The following is an 18038-nucleotide window of genomic DNA, read 5'->3' as shown; positions in this document are numbered from 1 at the left end:
TTATGCAATTGGTTCTTCCATCTGGAGGGTAAAAGCAGGGCAACCAGTGAGACAGTATACTGGGAATACAAACCCAGGAGAAATGATGGAGTTACCATTATGATTCTCAAAGGAAGGTGTAGCTTCTGTGATCCTAGGATTTTAATACAAGCACTGTGTGGTGAAGGGAAGCAAAACTCTCCAGAAGCTAGGAAAATAACTGGCATATGATAGGCTTCTGGTCGTTCTGGCAAATGTGGGCTGTGATCAATGCCATGTAGCCCTGCACTGCTCTGCGTTTAGACGGGAGCTGTGTTCGTTCTGAATCTTCTTGTTTCTCAGATCACACGTTGTGCAGACTTTTAAGTACTTTCTGTATTCACATAAATGAATCATTTATGTTCTGAAATGATGCTGTTTCTCCAATAAAAAGAAATGTACCTGTCTACCTAAAATTCTGTTTAGTAAATGAACAGTGGAATGGTATTGCAAGGAAGAAGTTGAACATGATGGCTTGATGTTGTTGCTTCAACTACTTCCAGCCTGTCTGTGGACTTCCTTTCTGTGGGTTTGCCCTAGCTGCCTCATAAAGTAGGAAACTTAGCCGATCTTTGGACTTTAGTTCATTCAAGATTTGCTTTTAAGACTTGATGCAATTTAAGCTTATGACACTGGCAAAAAGAAACTCATACTTATTTATCTGTGCTAATACAAATAAATGGTGAATGTCAAAGCTAACAGTCCAGTGGTTGAATTAGAATTCCACAAATAAAGAACAAGCAAAACTGAGAGTGACTTATGGAGCAATATACTCAGCTCATTTATTTATACTACCAATATTCATGTTTCACTGTGATTCCTGGCTTAAAGAAGATAAGCAAAATGCAATGTAACGCTGATCTTACATGATTATAAATATGTACATGCTGTTTACTTTAGCACTTAAGAGCACCTCTTATTCATAAAGAAATTCACTGTAGGACAAAATATCCCAGTTTTCTTGGTATATTTTTTTCAAATACAATTTTTGTCTCATTTTAGTTTCAACCGGCATTCTTCCACCTCCATCAACTACCAGTCAAAGAAGAGGTATAAAAATGTTTTGTGCAGCTACTCTACCTTAAAAGCACTTAACAAACCAGTTTATTGCTGCTAATAGGCATCCAGTGAAGTGTTAACATAAAAGTGATCTGCTTAGAAATATTTACTCTTTCTTTTTCTGACAACTAATAGTTTTCAGAGCCAGTATTTAATTTGCTGCCTATCACATGCCATTGGCTGCTGCAGATGAATTCAGTAAGGGTGCTCTCACTGCTTTTTGAGATGCCATTGCTTCCTGTTCCCTTAAAGCATCTTTGATCCTTGGGATATCTTTTTATTTATTGATTTTCTTTCTTTCTTTCTTTCTTTCTTTCTTTCTTTCTTTCTTTCTTTCTTTCTTTCTTTCTTTCTTTCTTTCTTTCTTTCTTTCTTTCTTTCTTTCTTTCTTTCTTTCTTTCTTTCTTTCTTTCTTTCTTTCTTTCTTTCTTTCTTTCTTTCTTTCTTTCTTTCTTTCTTTCTTTCTTTCTTTCTTTCTTTCTTTCTTTCTTTCTTCCTTTCTTCCTTTCTTCCTTTCTTCCTTTCTTCCTTTCTTCCTTTCTTCCTTTCTTCCTTTCTTCTTTCTTTCTTTCTTTCTTTCTTCTTTCTTTCTTTCTTTCTTTCTTTCTTTCTTTCTTTCTTTCTTTCTTTCTTTCTTTCTTTCTTTCTTTCTTTCTTTCTTTCTTTCTTTCTTTCTTCCTTTCCTTTCTTTCCTTTCTTGCTTGCTTGCTTTCTTGCTTGCTTTCTTTCTTCCTTTCTTGCTTTCTTTCTTCCTTTCTTTCTTCCTTTCTTGCTTTCTTTCTTCCTTTCTTGCTTTCTTTCTTGCTTTCTTGCTTACTTGCTTGCTTTCTTGCTTTCTTGCTTTCTTGCTTTCTTTCTTGCTTGCTTTCTTCCTTGCTTTCTTGCTTTCTTGCTTTCTTGCTTTCTTGCTCTTGCTTGCTTGCTTGCTTGCTTGCTTTCTTCCTCTCTCTCTTTCTCTCTTTCTTTCTTTTTCTTTCTTTCTCTTTCTTTCATCACACGCTATTCCCTTTTCTTCAGCAGAAATTCTGATAAATCTTTTAACTTCACTAAAACCCTTAATGATATAGTGTAACACTTTATTTCTCTTTGATAAGCCTTTTTATCTTCCTTACTGTATTTAATATGCATCACACTTGTAAAGGAGTTCAGTAGTTTACTTCTTTTAATTTTGCAATTATTTTGGTACTATGAATACATGTTTTTGTGTATGTGTGTGTTTGTTGTTTTTTATTTTTTCAACTTCATTTCCCTGAATACACAAAGAAATCTAGTGGCATAGTTTTACTATGCTATTAACTTGGGGAAACACTTGAATTTTGAATAACCATTTTTCTTCATGACAGTCTAAGTATCACTATCTGTCTCAGAACTTCTGTATGTATTTTGTGTATTAAGAGAGCTTCAAATTAGTCTATCTACCAATGGACCTACAAATCTGGGAGTAGACTTTCCTGAGTGTATGCCATTTTCAGATTAAGGCTGTATGGCATATGATTTAAAATCTTTTAATCCACAATGTAAATACTGATCACTGATCCTGTAAAGGTAAGTATGGTTTACTGGTTTTCTGTCTAGTTTACCTTGAATAGTAGATTTTAAAGCAAGTAAAAGTCTTTTGATAGTGTGTGTTTAGCTAAAGGCATTTTGAAAGCTGTATGTGAAGCCTGCATACCTGAAGCACACATCTTGCTGTTTGTGCTATGGTAGGAGCAATGATCCTCTGTCCAGTGACCACCAGTACGGTGTGTTCTTATGCACTGCAGATGAGGAGGTATCAACAGGAAGTAGATGGTAAGAATGGAAAGTAAAAAGTCTTACTGTGCTTAGAACAGCTTTGGCAGTTACAGAATCACATCACAGTTTACAACAGAATTTACAGTGAATACAAACCCATTAAAATAGTTTATCTTGGAGAGTCCTGTTCACGGTATAGTGAAGCCCTAGACTAGGCACAGAAATAATTAGGTATATTCATTGCAGCAATAGCTATGCTTCCAGGTCCAACTAAATAGACAAAATATATTAGCCTGAAGCAGCTATGCAAAATAGATCTATACTATAAGGACTGTCAGAGTAGCAAAAAGCTATGTTGTGAGGATAGGTTTATTTTGTTCAAAATTAAAAGTCAAGAGTTTACATTTGTCAGAATGTTTTTTACCTGTAGTGGAAGGAATTTGCTGGGTTTGCCATATGTAAAAATTATACAGTGTTCTCTCCAGAGGGCATCTATTTCCACTGTTAAAAAAAGTACAACTCAGGATGGACCAATGGTCTGGCAAAGCTGGATGCTTCTTTTCTTATGCTGACAAATGCTTTCCTATAGACAAGCCACTGTGGAAATAACTCCTATACTGTCATCATAAAGGGACAGGGATCTGGTTCATACAGGTGTTGAAACAGAAGGGAAAAAAGAAAGTAAAACTATGTTTTCAGGATGAGAAATAATGGTGTTTGATAATGAATGGTTTTTATTACTGACCACATCTTGGTGTATGTTGCTTCCCTTCCTTGTACTTCTTATTCTCTCAATTGCCTTGTTTGTAATGCTCTTTTAGTGACCTGTGAAGCAAAGTCACTACAAATAGAATCATCCTAAGTAACAGGCAAATAGAAGAGGCATGTATTTCCATGTGCTACTACAATCAAACTGAGAATCACTACCTAAGCCATAAAATAGAGAAAAAGTATTGCTTATTGATGTTTGGAATCCTGAGCAAATGTTGTTATTCTAGGAATGCAGGAATTGCATCATAATATTGCATATCACATGCTTTTGGGTTAGGTGAATCTGAACATTAGAAAAATTAACGTAAATGGTGGTTTTAGTCTAAATAGGGAAAAAAGTTAGTTTCAGAAATGTTTTTTAGAGGTTCCTACAATCTTTTTGAAAATAGTACAATGCTTGTAAACAGTAGTTAGTATTTGCAGTAGTAGTAATTCAGCTGAGCCTATATCTGTTTTAGTCAGTGAGATATCCCTCATTGAAGAGCAGGCCTGCTTGTTTGTAGAGGGACAGAAAACCCAAACTTTGTATGCATGTTGCTGAGGTCTGATCCCTTGTGAAACTGAGAGTTCCTTTAATAGTTCTGTCATATTCCTTCAGTAAGCTATTTTCTGTGACAACAAGAGCAACTTGGCATTATTTAAAATCCTTATTTGTCAAATTTTCCTTTCCAAAGAATTGTCCAAGCCTTTCTTAGCAATGATAAAGACTAATGAATCTCTCAGTATTCTCTCCGTAGGTCTCAAGGACAGTTCCTCTTGGAGTGCTTTGGAAGCTGCCAGATCTGTTTTTTCATAATCAGTAACTTTTGCTGTTTATGAAGTTTCTCATACCTTAATTTTGCTTTTAGAAACACAAGCCAGTCATATACACCAATGCCAGTTGCTGGAAGCTACAGTGAAAGTCCTGCTTCTTCTGCTACATCAAAACTGAGAGTTGTTACTACTGCCAGCATAAAGCCCTCTGTCTACCAGCCAGGTAAGGTGACTTCAAAGTACTGAAAGGATTCAGAACAGAAATGCACATGCATTTCTTTTGGAAAAAGAAAATGCAAAGAATCCACAATTTGCAATTGGACACATGCATACCAGGAAGGATTTATATACATGGAACTAAATGCTGCTAGTTGATAGTTTTGCTTCAGATTATCTGAAGATCAAGGACTATTGTACTTGTATTCTGTTTTGGCATGAAAATGTGGAACAAATGGAGGAAGAAGAATAAAAGCAAGGGGAAAGTCTGTCATAAAAAATATATAGCCTGATTTTTCAAAATACATTTTTAAAATGACCCAGTGCACCCAGTTAGGAGCCCAGTGGCACTTCAGAGTTGATAAAATAGCTTAGGAATGCACAACTCGGGAAGAAGATAAAATAGGTGAAAGTAACTTGAGTAGGATATATTTGCAAAATAGATAAGGCCATATATTGAACTTCTCAAACTCAGGCTTATATTTGAAATACAGAATGACCTATTAAAGTACTTCATAATGCTATGCTTCCATTTCCCACAGATGTAGTTACTGACGGAATATATTTGATTTTTCATTCATGTGGAAAATATGCTCCTTGATGTTACTTAAATTCTCTTTGTATTAATGTGTTACAAATGGAGTGAACTTCTAAAACCATTGATGACCAAAATGTGAACCTTCAAAATGAACAAATTAAATGAGGCAGCAATATAAGTCTAAATGCAGTTCTGTTTCAAATTAAGCTTGTTCTGATCTTAGCAAGAGAATTACAAAGTTGATTTATATCTTGACAGTCAAGTAAATATGGAGAGGCCAAGAATTCTAAGAGTCTTAAACTCTATCTTCTGTAATGCTCTATCTCTGGATCTAGTGAAATGAAACTAATGCAGAAATTTTACGTATACATAAAGCAAACAGACAGGTCAACTGACTGATCTTTATATTTGAGATGTAAAGGTGGAAAATGCCAGTTTAGAATTATCATGAGCTATTTAAGGGTCTCAGAGTAAATAAAGGTTTCAGCTTCTCCTCATTTGCTGTTGGTTAAGTGTGTCTGCACATACCATGTTCTCACTGAAGGCAAATGTTATTATTTTTGTCTTGTAAAAGCAGGAAAGATGAAGACAGAGGATTTATTTCCATAATGCAGAACAGAGCAAGCTGTAGCAAGTCAAAATATCACTGACTGATACTAAGCCCCATGCTCATTTGGGGAAAGTATAAATTCCAGTTGTCAATATACAAACCTGCCACAGAAATAAATCTCTAGCTATATCCAATTAGTAGCTGTATCTGTTAAAGAAAAAGCTGGCTGATGGATTAGACTCAGAATAAGAGGCAGCGCTTTTGTTTTCTCCTGTGATGGGCATCTTCTTTGCAATTCCTCATATTGCTGGTTTTGAACCCCATTTAAGCCATTGTCATTGGCTTAAAATACACCATATGGACACTATGCTCTGTGTTGCTATATATACAACAAACTTACTTCAGCTCTATATATTGTCTGCCTGCATGTGGAAAGTTCTTATTTGCAGGCACTGCAAGGATATAATGTACTCTAGAGGACAGGAGAAAATTCAGAATAATATCTAATGTGATATATTAAAAAGACAAAATTCAGATAGCATTGAAGTTGGCAGAGAAAGAAACACTAAGTCTCCCTGTATTGTTTAGGAGTTTGAAATATCTAATAAAGGATTCTAGAATACTTTCGTAATTGAACCCCAAAGTGACTCAGGTACAAAAAAGATTACAGACAGAGATTTTATTGAAGATGTTTGGGTTTTATTTTGGTACCTTCTTAAAGTTTTATATATTTGATGTAGTAGCACTTCATCTTGGTTGTAGAGCTGGCCCTAGAGACAGTTGCAATTGCAGTCCTGGACAAATGGGAAATTGTCACTTGGGAAGAAATGCAGGAAACAGCATTTCCCATCACAGATGGGAAAGATCAAGAGTACTTTGAAACAAACCATCAAGACAGTTAGAAAACATCCTCACCTAACTTTGTCAACGCCTATAAACCCTGTCCTGCAGTGTAAAATGCAACCTCAAATTATGACATACGAGATCACAAAATACATCCTTTCCTTCCAATCTAAGTGGATTTTGCAATAACTGCACTCTCACTTTAGCAAATAATTTCTTAGCTTCCTTTTTGTAAATCCACTGTGTGAAAAGGACAGAATAGTAGAGACTACTATAAAGATTTGCAACGTAGGATTTAGAAGAGGAATGTCTTTATGCTAGCTGTCAGTGTTAACAGGAAGGAAATTACTTGCTTTCCTTAAAAATGTGGGCCAGTAACTTCCAGATTAAAACACCCAACAGACTCATATATGCAATACCCAGGAACCTGAATCAATCGCTAAGAGGTTCACAAGTCTATTTTAATCTGTCTCAGATTTAAAAAAATAATGGAGCTAAATCCTGTTTACACTGAAACCAGTCTCAAAATGAAACTGCGTTGTTTAATATCTGGCTCAGATGGAAGTAATCAGTAGATCTACACTTTAAAACAAAGAAAGAGTACTACTTCGACTAACCTAACTCTGGTGAGAATTTTCTGCTGCTAAAAATCTTTGTTTTCTTCCTATAGGGAAAGCCGTGAACTCCCAAAATCTTCTCCCTTCTCTGTCCCATAAATTTCATAACCCATTTTTAAAAGAAGCATAGACTTCTTTTCTGAACAAGGTCCACTAGATGGCAGAAAATACTTTTGTATTCCTTACTAGTAGGTTTTCTCAGACTAAAATAGTGCTTTCGTATATTCCACCCAACTCAAATGCCAGTTTTATACTACGAAGTAACCTGACACTTAAAAGTAAGAAAGGAGATCTTTCCGTCTAAATCTGTAAATCCAAACAGGACTACTCAATTATGTAAAAGTGCTCAAGTGTAAAGGCCTGATCCACTCTACTAGAAATTGTTAGAAAGATTCCCACAGATCTCAATGAACTTTTCACTGACTCCTATGCGCCCTCAATTCTAAAACAACAGGTTACGTACCATCTTTCATTTTAAATTATTCTGAATAAGAATAGTGTCTTCTTATAAAGGACTTGTTGCATTATCTTCTTTGTCTGTCATCTACTATATACTGGAACAGTATATAGGAAAATTTTGGGCTTTAAGGATGCAGCCACTAAGTGTAGAACAAGCCAATTCTGTTGTGATTATGAGTTACATTTGTTACTGGAAAATTATTAAGAATAACAATTATGTGCTCTACTAACAAAGAAAAAAAAAAGGGAAATTACTTTCACAGTGCAAGCTAGTGTGTAAGAGTAAAGCATTTGCGACTATTAAATTAGTCTTTGGTAACACTCCTTTTCTTCTAGAGAGAAAATAGCCATTGACCATAAATGAAGAACTGATGGGGAGAATTCCCCATTCCCCAGAAGCAAGGAATTGGTTTGTTCCTACAGCTTTTAAGAGACACCTCTTCTGCCATTCTCTCAGGATAACAATAGTTTAATTCTTTTTCTCCTACTCTAAAAGAGTCTGAGGGCTGAGAGAAACAAGGTGATAGAGGCTGTGTTACTGAATGATTTAAAGTATTCATTTTTGAACTGTTAAGGGTCAGCTCATACAATACTGTTACTTTGAGAATCTATTCTCTCATATACTGAATGCTTTCTACCAGCAAACAGCACCTTTTACCTGCTGCATGTATGTTGGAAGACCTTGAAATACAAACATGCAAGGTGAATTTGTATGGCAGTAGCTAAGACAAGAGAGTTGCTCATATAAGCTTAGGGATACAGCTGTAAGATAATAAGATAATAATTCCCTCTTAGTAATGATAGCTAAAATCTCAAAGCTAGTGAAACCCTCCCAATACCTTGCAATGACACAATTTTAAATCAGTAGTCATTCCAGCCTGTTCACAGAGTGAAAATATGTTGTAATAAATCCAGCCTGTAAAATTAAATGTTAATGGCTGAAAGGAGAACTCAGAGCAGTTGCAAACACCCAACATTTGTCATTTTGCAATAATTCCCCTAGTATCTTCTTTCGGCAACTGGAAAAAAAATTATTTTGCTGCTTTATTTTATCATGGCAGGTAGAGAAGATAGATAGTGTAAAAAGAAATAGAAGGTAAAGAGAATGGAAGACAAAGACCCTTCCCTAGTGTTTATCCTCCAAAGGAGTCTAGATTAATCGGAACCCAGATAAATCATGTGCTGTCTACATTGGTTGGAATAAACAAACTGGAAAAATAAACCACTGACATTGTAAGATTAAGGAAGAAAAAGTGAAAAACAAAGAGGCTGGAAGCTGAATTTATTAAAGACAATCATAGGAAAAGACATCCTAAAAATGGTACTGGGACTGCATTTGTTCTTCACTTCTGGAACTCTGGGTTTGAGTATCTGACCATTTTGTTAGGCCTTCTGTGGGATACGCTGCTGCACTCTGAAGGCACAAGAATTGGCTTTTGGGGGAGGGAGAATCCTTTCACAAAACTGAATGAGCTAGAAGTCACCTTATTTAATTAGAAAGCCTCATAGGTGGGAGCCTTTTGAACTCACCAATTAGAGGTGAAATATTGCCTTCTAATTTTGCCTCGCTTAATACCGTAATACATAAATAGCAACAGCCTCAGGATTTAAAGAGATTGCATATAAACTCTCTGTTCTGAAATCTTTAAACACTGTTTACCATTCCCAAGTTAAAAAAAAAAAAAAAAAAAAAAAAGCCTCAAGCTAAGGTGGGATACAGTTTTATGAAGCTAAACTTTGTTGATGCTGTAGCATAGGAAAGTTTTATCAAGAAGATGCATTAGATTCCACTCTGAAATCAATTAAAAGAATAAAATCAGAGATCACTAGGGTGATCATAGTGGATTGAGATATAGATATAGATATAGATATAGATATATCTGCAATTTAAGTACCTGCAATTGCCAATAATCAGGGTATGTTATTCTATGTGGCAGGGTGTGGGCTAAGGGAGAGTGTTAAGTAGAACATAATCTTCTCACCGCTTAATTATTCAGAAAGAGCCATGTTACATTCAGAACCCTCTTCTTGGCTGAAACACTTTTCTACTCGCAAGTCCCTTAAAACTGTAGATGTTGTATTTGGTCATCATTTTATTGGCACTGGGATCTACTGTGCAGAGTGTTTGCCTAGATGCAGGAGAACTGACTTCTGTTCCCAAATCTGTGCTCTCTCATTTGGGCAAAACTCTCCAAGCTTCTATTTCTCTTCGCACAAACCAACAATCATTCGCTTTGTTTTCCTTGCGAAGGAAAAACTGCTTTTAGTGCTCCTGTACTTGGCAAAATGAGACAGTTTCTTGGGCAGTGACTTCAGTCCTACACAATGCAAGATCTGACGTTTTGAAAAGAGCAGGGCAATGGGAAAACTTGTCGGTATGTGCAGGCTCTAGTTTCTGCTTATTTTTATGTGATAAAGCTCCACCCAAGATTAGAGCCTTGTGCATGCAAACAGAGGCAGTCTGCACTGAAGATTTTACGCGATAGTCAAAGGGTGGAAGAAAGGAAGTATATTATTTCTATTTTATACATGGGAACTGAGGCAGAGAGATACTACGCTTTGCTCGAAGTTATACAGGAAGTCTGTGGCAGAGCCAAGAACTGAACTGAGATCAGTCATAACCGCAAGTCTGGCCTTCCCCTAAGTGCTGTTGGCTTTGTCTTGCTGGTCATGTGAGCTGAACTGGCTCCCTCAATATTGCTTCCAGTGCTCTCGATCTCTCTGTTTGCTGTGTGAGCCTGGTTTTCTTTAGAAACGTAGGAGCAAAACCTACATATGATAGATAACAGTGACATCTGTGGAGAATGCTGCATTTTAATGACTATAATGAGATCAAAATTTAAACATAACTTCTTATTGAAATTGTGGGAAATTCCATCTAAAACTTTATTACGTGATCTGGCCTTTCTATTTTTAACCTGTCTTAAACAGATTATATGGCAGTCTTTGAAATTATCACAGAATTGTCATATCCATTCCTACTAGAAAATGAAGAGATGCCCTTGAAAATGGCCTCCATAAAATATGTAAAAGCCAGTAGGCAATGACTTCTGTAAAGCATGTAGATTAGAAGTCAGTGATTCTGCTGATATCCTTGGCTTCAGTCCAGAATTAATGAGCAGTAATGGGACAGACCATAATTAAGTGTCATCTGAAGCTTTTAGTTTTTGAGTGTCATGGAGTACAATTTGGTTAAGTGTTACTGTTTTGCCATCAGAAGAAAAGACTTTAAAATACTTCTTGGTTTCTTTTGGAATACTTAAAACAGCACCAGCACCAGTTCATTCCTACACCCCTGCCAACACTGAGCCTGCAAGTCGCCCTCCCTGGGTAACAGATGACTCCTTTTCCCAGAAATTTGCACCTGGAAAAACTACCACCACTGTCACAAAGCACATCCTGCCAAAGGGTGCTCCACTACCATCTCCTGCCTCAACTTCTGCTTACCCATCTCCAGTTTCAACTTCTTCCCAGGCTCCTGCAATAGCCCGGGGAACAGTTCAGAGGGCTGAGCGATTTCCAGCCAGCAGCCGAACTCCTCTCTGTGGGCACTGTAACAGCATAATTCGGTAAGGTCATGAGGTTTTGAAGAGGGATGAAGCAGAAAAAAAAAATCTGAATAAAATATCAGAAAGACTGGTTATCGTACCTTAATATACAGTACCAGAGCCTAAGACTCAGTTAAATTACCCAGCAGGGATGTCTGTTGTCTGCTTCATTAATTTAACATTTCCAGAGCTCATTTTGCTATTATGTGGTTCGCTTTTTATCACTACAAAGTTATACATGCTAATTGTTTGTTTCTTGGATGCTGTGGCAAATCACTGTTTGTTTTTTAAACAAGTTTCTGGTCCTAAGGTACCCCTTTAAGGAGGTACATACAACTTCATTGGGGGAGTTGGGGGCGGGGGGGAGGATTATGGAGAGAAAAGGAACGAGACATCATTTTGGAACAGCAGCCAAATTTAATTGTTGCTTTTGTGTCTGGAGAAAGATAATGCCTACACTCTATTACCAGTGATTCATAGCATGCCTCTCCCTTCTCTCCCAATTCACTCCGCTGGACTGGTGCCCACTGTTACCCTGTGGACTGCTAACCAGCCTTAAGTAATCCAGATTTAATGACAGTCTCCCCCACTAAAAGGAGCTAGTTTGGTGATGTGGAACTGCTGTTTATTGCCCTTTATATATTCTGAAATGGAAAGACTCCAGTAATAATCACAATATCTAATCTAAAACTAATTTAATGTGCCTTCTATATAATCAAACAGCAAGCTGTCATCTGATAGTCTGACATTTCTAGAACATGCCACATGCAGTGCTCTCTCAGATGAAAAGAAGGCAGGAGACTTTAGGAGCTATGGTAGGGTGTGAGTGTGTAGGTTTGGAAATTTGCCTGCTTTTTTACGCTTTCAAATAGTAGCATTATCTTCTGTGTTACAGCCCTTGGCCTTTTCCTGTTGTCTTTGCATCTGTTTACAAAGACCACTTATAACTGCAGATATGAAAACAGCTGATGATTTTTCAAAGTTGTCTGTAAATCCAATGTATATGACTAAACAATAATGAAATATTTTAACCAATTGGCAAAGTCTTTGAGTAATGATCTTGAAAAAGACCACTTCTCTTCAGGCTTCTGGTTCTTAATTTAATATGCACCTTCATGGTTCAAGTAGAATGCCTGTTATACATGTATGCAGTGTCTAACAGAGCACATTTGTAATCAGGGTCAGTCAATCTTTTTTCAATACAAATAAGATAATTACGATTGTTTACAGGGGTCCTTTCCTAGTAGCCATGGGTCGCTCTTGGCACCCAGAAGAATTCAATTGTGCTTACTGCAAGACATCCTTGGCTGATATGTGCTTTGTGGAAGAGCAGAACAGTGTGTACTGTGAGCGCTGCTATGAACAGTTCTTTGCACCAACCTGTGCCAGATGCCACACTAAGATCATGGGGGTAAGAGAATGTGCTTAACCCTTTCTCCAACGGTATGGTTCACTGAAATAGTGAAATAGTGTAGACTGTAATCAGTGAGTGTAGATATTTAATTGTTTCCCCTTTTTTAATAATAATTTCCGAGCCTGTTAATTATTTCAGAATGAGAAACATATTATTTTATAATCATAGTCATAGAATACCAAGTTGGAAGGGACCTCAAGGATCATCTTGTCCAACATTTTCTGTCAAAATAATTTTTATCTATCTGAAGTCCTAGATATTTCTGTACCTTAAGTTACAGGCAGAATATGTAACCCAAGTACCATCTGTCCGAGTGTAAAATAAATAACACTTTCTGGAAAGTTCTTTGCTATCTGATACACTATGTTACTTTTATCTATCTTTTCCTTATATTTATAGTAAGAGGCTTGAACTGTTTGTCTTTTTTTTTTTTTTTTCTCATACAGGACTTAGTCTAAATTTCAGTGGAGAAGTCAGTGATCATGGAAAGAGGCCCATTGCTCTTGCTACACCTCACTGGCAGCTAGCAACACAGCTGCCAAGAGGAATTCTGTTGACTTCTTATAGTTAAGAAAATACAGAATAAATGTAAAGATCTGAATTCCAGAAAGGCAAAAATAGATGCCACTTTTGTCTTAGTGTACTCATGCTTAGGTACAAGTAAATTTGCTTTATGTATACCTTAGATGGTGACAACGGAATACCGTAAGATAATTTTAGCAGTGTATTTATGCATGCAGTCATAGTGAATATATGACATGATTCTCTTAGATGAGGAAGCAAGGAGTACCCCACTTTTTTCATTGCTTAGCTGTCACCTTTTGACATCTGTCTAAATGTTGGCATTGACAGACTAGATGCTTTTCTCTGCAGTTGCCAATTAGGGATGGCAGCATCAGGCATCTATGGTGAAGCTCTGGATCCAACCAAGTCTTGTTAGCTACTGCAGCAGGAATAATTTTACAGCAGAGTACTGACTTAACTTACCTAATTAATGTTCCCCATTATGGATTTTCACCAGGAAAACAGTAAAGATGCCAGCTGCCTCTATTTATATTAATAAGATTTCTCAATCTGTTTTTGCTTCCTAGTTCAGTGAGGTTCATAAATGGATCTAAACCTATTTATCAATGATAGTTGTTTTGCAAACAGTAACAGAAGTTCATGAATCTCAAATGGTGATTCTCTAATGAGATATATGGAAAACATAGAGTATTTTCTCTATTCACTGGATTGAAAGCATGGAAGAGGGCTTCAATCCCTTTAGTCACAGTCAATGGAGATAAAAAATAATCTTTAAAAGAGAATCAGAGTGTATGTATATAATTGGAAGCAACATAAAATAGGATCTAGCATCTCAGGTGGTGTAAATCAATGCTGTTTCACCAACGTTAAATTAATTTACACCAGTCATGCAGCTGGCCCATTGAAATCTGGACTGTTTGACAGAGATGCACTGTCGAATATTGTCTTGGGCACGAGGAAGATTGACAAATTAGCAGGTAACCATGCATCGGAGCTCAGTATAGCAGCTTTTGGACTTGGAGATCTTCTGTATGACAAGATAAGCATGAAGCAGTAATAGAGGTTGCTCCATACTGGATAGAAGGAAGAAGCTGATAAAATCTGGATACTCAGTTCAAGAGAACGTCAGTTGCACAGAATTTGGGGTTTTTTGATGAACACATGGCCTAGGAACAGACATGCAGACTCATTTTCAGTAATCACATAAGTTAAAATCTAATATTTTTTTTTTTTAAGATTTTCACATTAGTTTGTGAAGTGTTCTCGTGAGAAGTTTAAAGAAATTAATACATAATTACTGTCTGAAATCAGACCTACATCACTTATCCCCTGCATGCATTTCTTGGTCTCAGAGAGAAATTACTCTTTAAAATTTTTTTAACAAATCATACTCTTGCATTGAAGAGTTCCTACTAGTTGTGTCAAAACAAAGGAGAAAATAATCAGAATCTTTCTGCAGAATCTCTCCTGCAACAGTGACTGGGCATGTTGATACAAACAGCTAGCTGAACAATGTTGTTTCATTTTGGCAAATACATTGTTCTAGAAAGCTTGCAGTCCTATTTCCTCCCTCTTTCCAAAGGAGCCCAATTTCTCTCATACTTCTTTTGAGGAGGAGAATTGGCTGATAGAGAAGGCCTTGTGTTTGTTCTCCAGTAGGTAGTTGCAAGGCATGCTGTTCTGCTGGAGATTTTTGTTTGTTTGTTTGTTTTGCAGGAAGTGATGCATGCCCTAAGAAAGACTTGGCACACAAGTTGCTTTGTCTGTGCTGCTTGTAAGATGCCGTTTGGGAATAGCCTCTTTCACATGGAAGATGGGGAACCTTACTGTGAGAAAGGTATGGCAAACCAGACAGCTCTGCTCAATAATCATGTGCTTCATGTTGTATGGAAGCAACACAAGAATAAAGTGGCTGTTGAACAAAATAAAATCAGTTACCCATCCAGAATGGATTTTGTTTCCACTTTCTCCATATACAAGTATACAACATATACCAGTTTCTCCACTTTATAATAGGCTGGCAGAGCCTCTTTTGCCTCTATGTCCAGAGTGGCTTACCTAATTTCTCTCCCTTATGTATTATGACACTTACCTTCCATTTCTCTCTCTACACATTTTTTTCCCTGTCCCTCACTAGAAATCTGAACATTATGGGGTGAAAAGTTCTTCTTTTAGAATTCTGGTGGTGCTTCTGTACAGAATGCCTGGGTTGCTGCCCACATTCTCTTTACTAAGTTGCTTGAATTATGACCTCTGATACTGCTACCTCACCCTAAAACTGATCAACCAACATACATGAAAAGATGACTCTGCTCAGATGTGCAGCACATGGTAGTGCAGGTTCTGTTTTCTGAGTGCTGCGACAAATGAACTCCTTCTTGCCAACTAAGAAAGGAAAAGGCCATGTTTTCCCAAACCATGGAAAGGGTAATATGCTTTAATAAATGATGCTTGCCATGCAAGTGAGTTACCTGACATGGTCAGGAAGCAGGTTAAGGTTTAAGTGGTATTCCCTCTGTAAGCCCTGCCTTGTCCATTTAATGAACTTCTTTCTAGCTTACTCCTCTCTGGAGGTTCCTTCCTTATGGTTGCGCAAATCAAATTTTACAAATCAGAGTAACTGTTAATGAAGAATGAAAACTGTACAGCATGACTGACCTGGCACCTACCCTTTAAAATTGGAGGCTTTGCCATAACCTCTAATGAGTCTCAGAAATTCCATATACCTTTAGAATTTCTGCTAATCCTTTTCAGTGTCAAGTCTTTCCAAATTGCACTTGATATTCAAACTAAAGATGTATTAACCAGCCAGTATGAGGTTTCCGTAATATTCTCTCTTAATGCAGAGAGAACATAAATCCTGTCACGGAAACTTAAAACTATGCTTCTGTACCACCCTTAAGGTAACACTCACTGGCCATTAGATTGTGTTCTGTATGACCATTTTTGTCCTTATGAATAGCTTCCATACACATTAAAGCTAATTTAAAACTGAGATACATAACTTAAAATTTCGTTAATTTTTTGTTTGTTTTCTGTGTCAGTGATGACAACAGTTGTGCTGATATGGGGTTTTGCACTGACTTAGTATTTAAATAATGAAAGAAAAGAAGCAATTTCAGTGTGAGTGTTTCATTGAATGTAGTAGGAAACGGAGCAAAAACAATCCAGAAATTCATCCTGTGGAAACTTTCTATTTTTCTTGGATTTAATACAATTATGTTAAGAGTCTGTTCTAAGTTTTCTTTTTGTTTTATTTTAGATTATATTGCTTTGTTCAGCACAAAATGCCATGGCTGTGATTTTCCTGTTGAAGCTGGAGATAAATTCATTGAAGCTCTTGGACACACTTGGCATGATACCTGCTTCATTTGTGCTGTAGGTTCTATACCAAATAGTATATCATTTCTTTATACTCATAAACTGTGAAGTAACATCAGAAGAGCTGAAAGCAGGAATGACTAACATATGCCTAAGGATGCAGAGGAACTGAACTTAATTTTTTACTTGCAGATAGAGAAGGATGGGAGTCTTTTATCTCCTCCTCCATAAACTTTTACTAGAATTATTAAATTTGACCATCACGACTGCTTTCTAATAAAACAGTTTTAGAGAGTACATATGGTAATACATACCACTATTGCTGTTTTTCTTTCCAGTGTTTACCAAATAAAGATAAAGCAGGATTTAAAGTAAATTAACACCATACTGAACGGTATAGTCATAATCTTACAAAGCAGTGCAGTTTGTATTTCCATGCACAATGCTTGTTGAAACTTGCAAAAGAGTCTGTTTAGAGAGAATGAATAGTAATTAGCATAGAAGTTGGTGAAACTCATCAATCTGTGGTGTGTGTACAGCTATATAGTGTGGCCATATTCTCCCTCTTTGCACACGAAGCAGTAAAATCCATGTGATAAACAGTACTTCTCATATGGTTCTAGTACAGCTGTGCTGCTCTACAACATATTATTCCTAAGGTAAGAATATCTAGAACCTTTAATTAGCTAAAAGTAGTATGTTGGCCATACCAAAAAAGACAGTGACAATTTCTGATGTTTGTTGAACTCTAAAATTTAGGTTGAAGAGTAGAAAGTATAGAAATTTGTATAAGTTTCCAAAGCTACTAGGTACTGGTCTTTCAAGGGTACATGGAATTGAGTGACACAAAAGTGTCCTGTGAAAACTGAAGTGGTTTTGAAATTTTAACATAGAAAGGAATACTAAGACAGCAAGTTTCCCTCACAAACAGCTATTAATCACTTAGAAAAGACACTTTCTCTGTATATTTAATGTTCTTTTTTTGCTTGTTCATTTAACTACATTCTTATGTATTTATTTAAATTAGCAACCCAATTTTCTGTGGAGGTGATGCAGTTCTCACAGCATTTTTTGTTAGGAGTTAACTTTCTTTCTTTCAGTGGATTAAGTCAAATGCAAATAAACACGACTTAATTTCTAATGTGCTATCCTCATATCCCTTCATGTGATTTTCCTTCCACTTGCAGTAGCACATCACTGATATTATCACTCACTGGTCTTAAGCCTGCTATAAGCATTAGGGACAACACTTACTCTTATTTCTAGATTCTGATGTGTTGCTTTCCTTAGGTTGTTCTAGTCAACTCTGACCTTGCAAGTGGTGCTGCACTACCCTGCGTAGATTTCTGTACAATTCCAGAGCAGTTTAAGCTCATCTAAACGTGGGCTGCCCTGCCTCAGCCATGCATTCTCACATGCTTTGTTATGTCAACACTGGCCCTTATGCAGCCAGGCAGAGAACTCTATTGGTTGAAGAACAACCTGGTAAAAATAAATAAGTAGTTTTCAATTATACTGGCTGTCTGAATGAGTCAGTCCTTGATCATGTAAGCACTCATACCAAGACAAAGTAATAATAGGAATGAGTATCTAATGGTACCATGGAAGGATGGTACCCTTGGGACCATGGCACCTAACCAGAGCTTTTGTAAAATCATCCATTAAAGGATCA

General features: G+C 36.7%; 1 protein-coding gene and 1 long non-coding RNA gene across 17 annotated transcripts in view; one reads left to right on the top strand and one right to left on the bottom strand.

Annotated features, from left to right (window-relative positions):
• Nucleotides 1-18038, bottom strand: part of LOC116961882 — a 75082-nt gene that overhangs the window by 42272 nt on the left and 14772 nt on the right. For 3 of the 6 annotated variants that reach the window (XR_004407192.2, XR_006165557.1, XR_006165558.1), the window contains exon 3: nt 2750-2834. The exons of the other annotated variants lie outside the window; for them this stretch is intronic. This is a non-coding gene — a long non-coding RNA (uncharacterized LOC116961882). The remainder of the gene's footprint in view (nt 1-2749; nt 2835-18038) is intronic. 6 annotated transcript variants of the gene reach the window in all.
• Nucleotides 1-18038, top strand: part of LDB3 (LIM domain binding 3) — a 127418-nt gene that overhangs the window by 104294 nt on the left and 5086 nt on the right. For 7 of the 11 annotated variants that reach the window (XM_042794838.1, XM_032994107.2, XM_032994108.2 and 4 more), the window contains 6 exons: nt 1021-1068; nt 4431-4558; nt 10827-11127; nt 12337-12517; nt 14762-14882; nt 16308-16423. In XM_042794838.1, the coding sequence (XP_042650772.1) occupies nt 1021-1068; nt 4431-4558; nt 10827-11127; nt 12337-12517; nt 14762-14882; nt 16308-16423 (895 nt within the window). Of the gene's footprint in view, nt 1-1020; nt 1416-4430; nt 4559-10826; nt 11128-12336; nt 12518-14761; nt 14883-16307; nt 16424-18038 lie in introns of those variants that run through there. The other 4 variants (XM_032994110.2, XM_032994109.2, XM_032994105.2 and 1 more) reach the window with 2 other exon arrangements.

This window comes from Tyto alba, unplaced genomic scaffold, assembly GCF_018691265.1.
Source record: "Tyto alba isolate M040663 unplaced genomic scaffold, T.alba_DEE_v4.0 Super-Scaffold_1, whole genome shotgun sequence".
NCBI lineage: Eukaryota > Metazoa > Chordata > Aves > Strigiformes > Tytonidae > Tyto > Tyto alba.
This window is presented reverse-complemented; position numbering and strand designations above follow the sequence as displayed.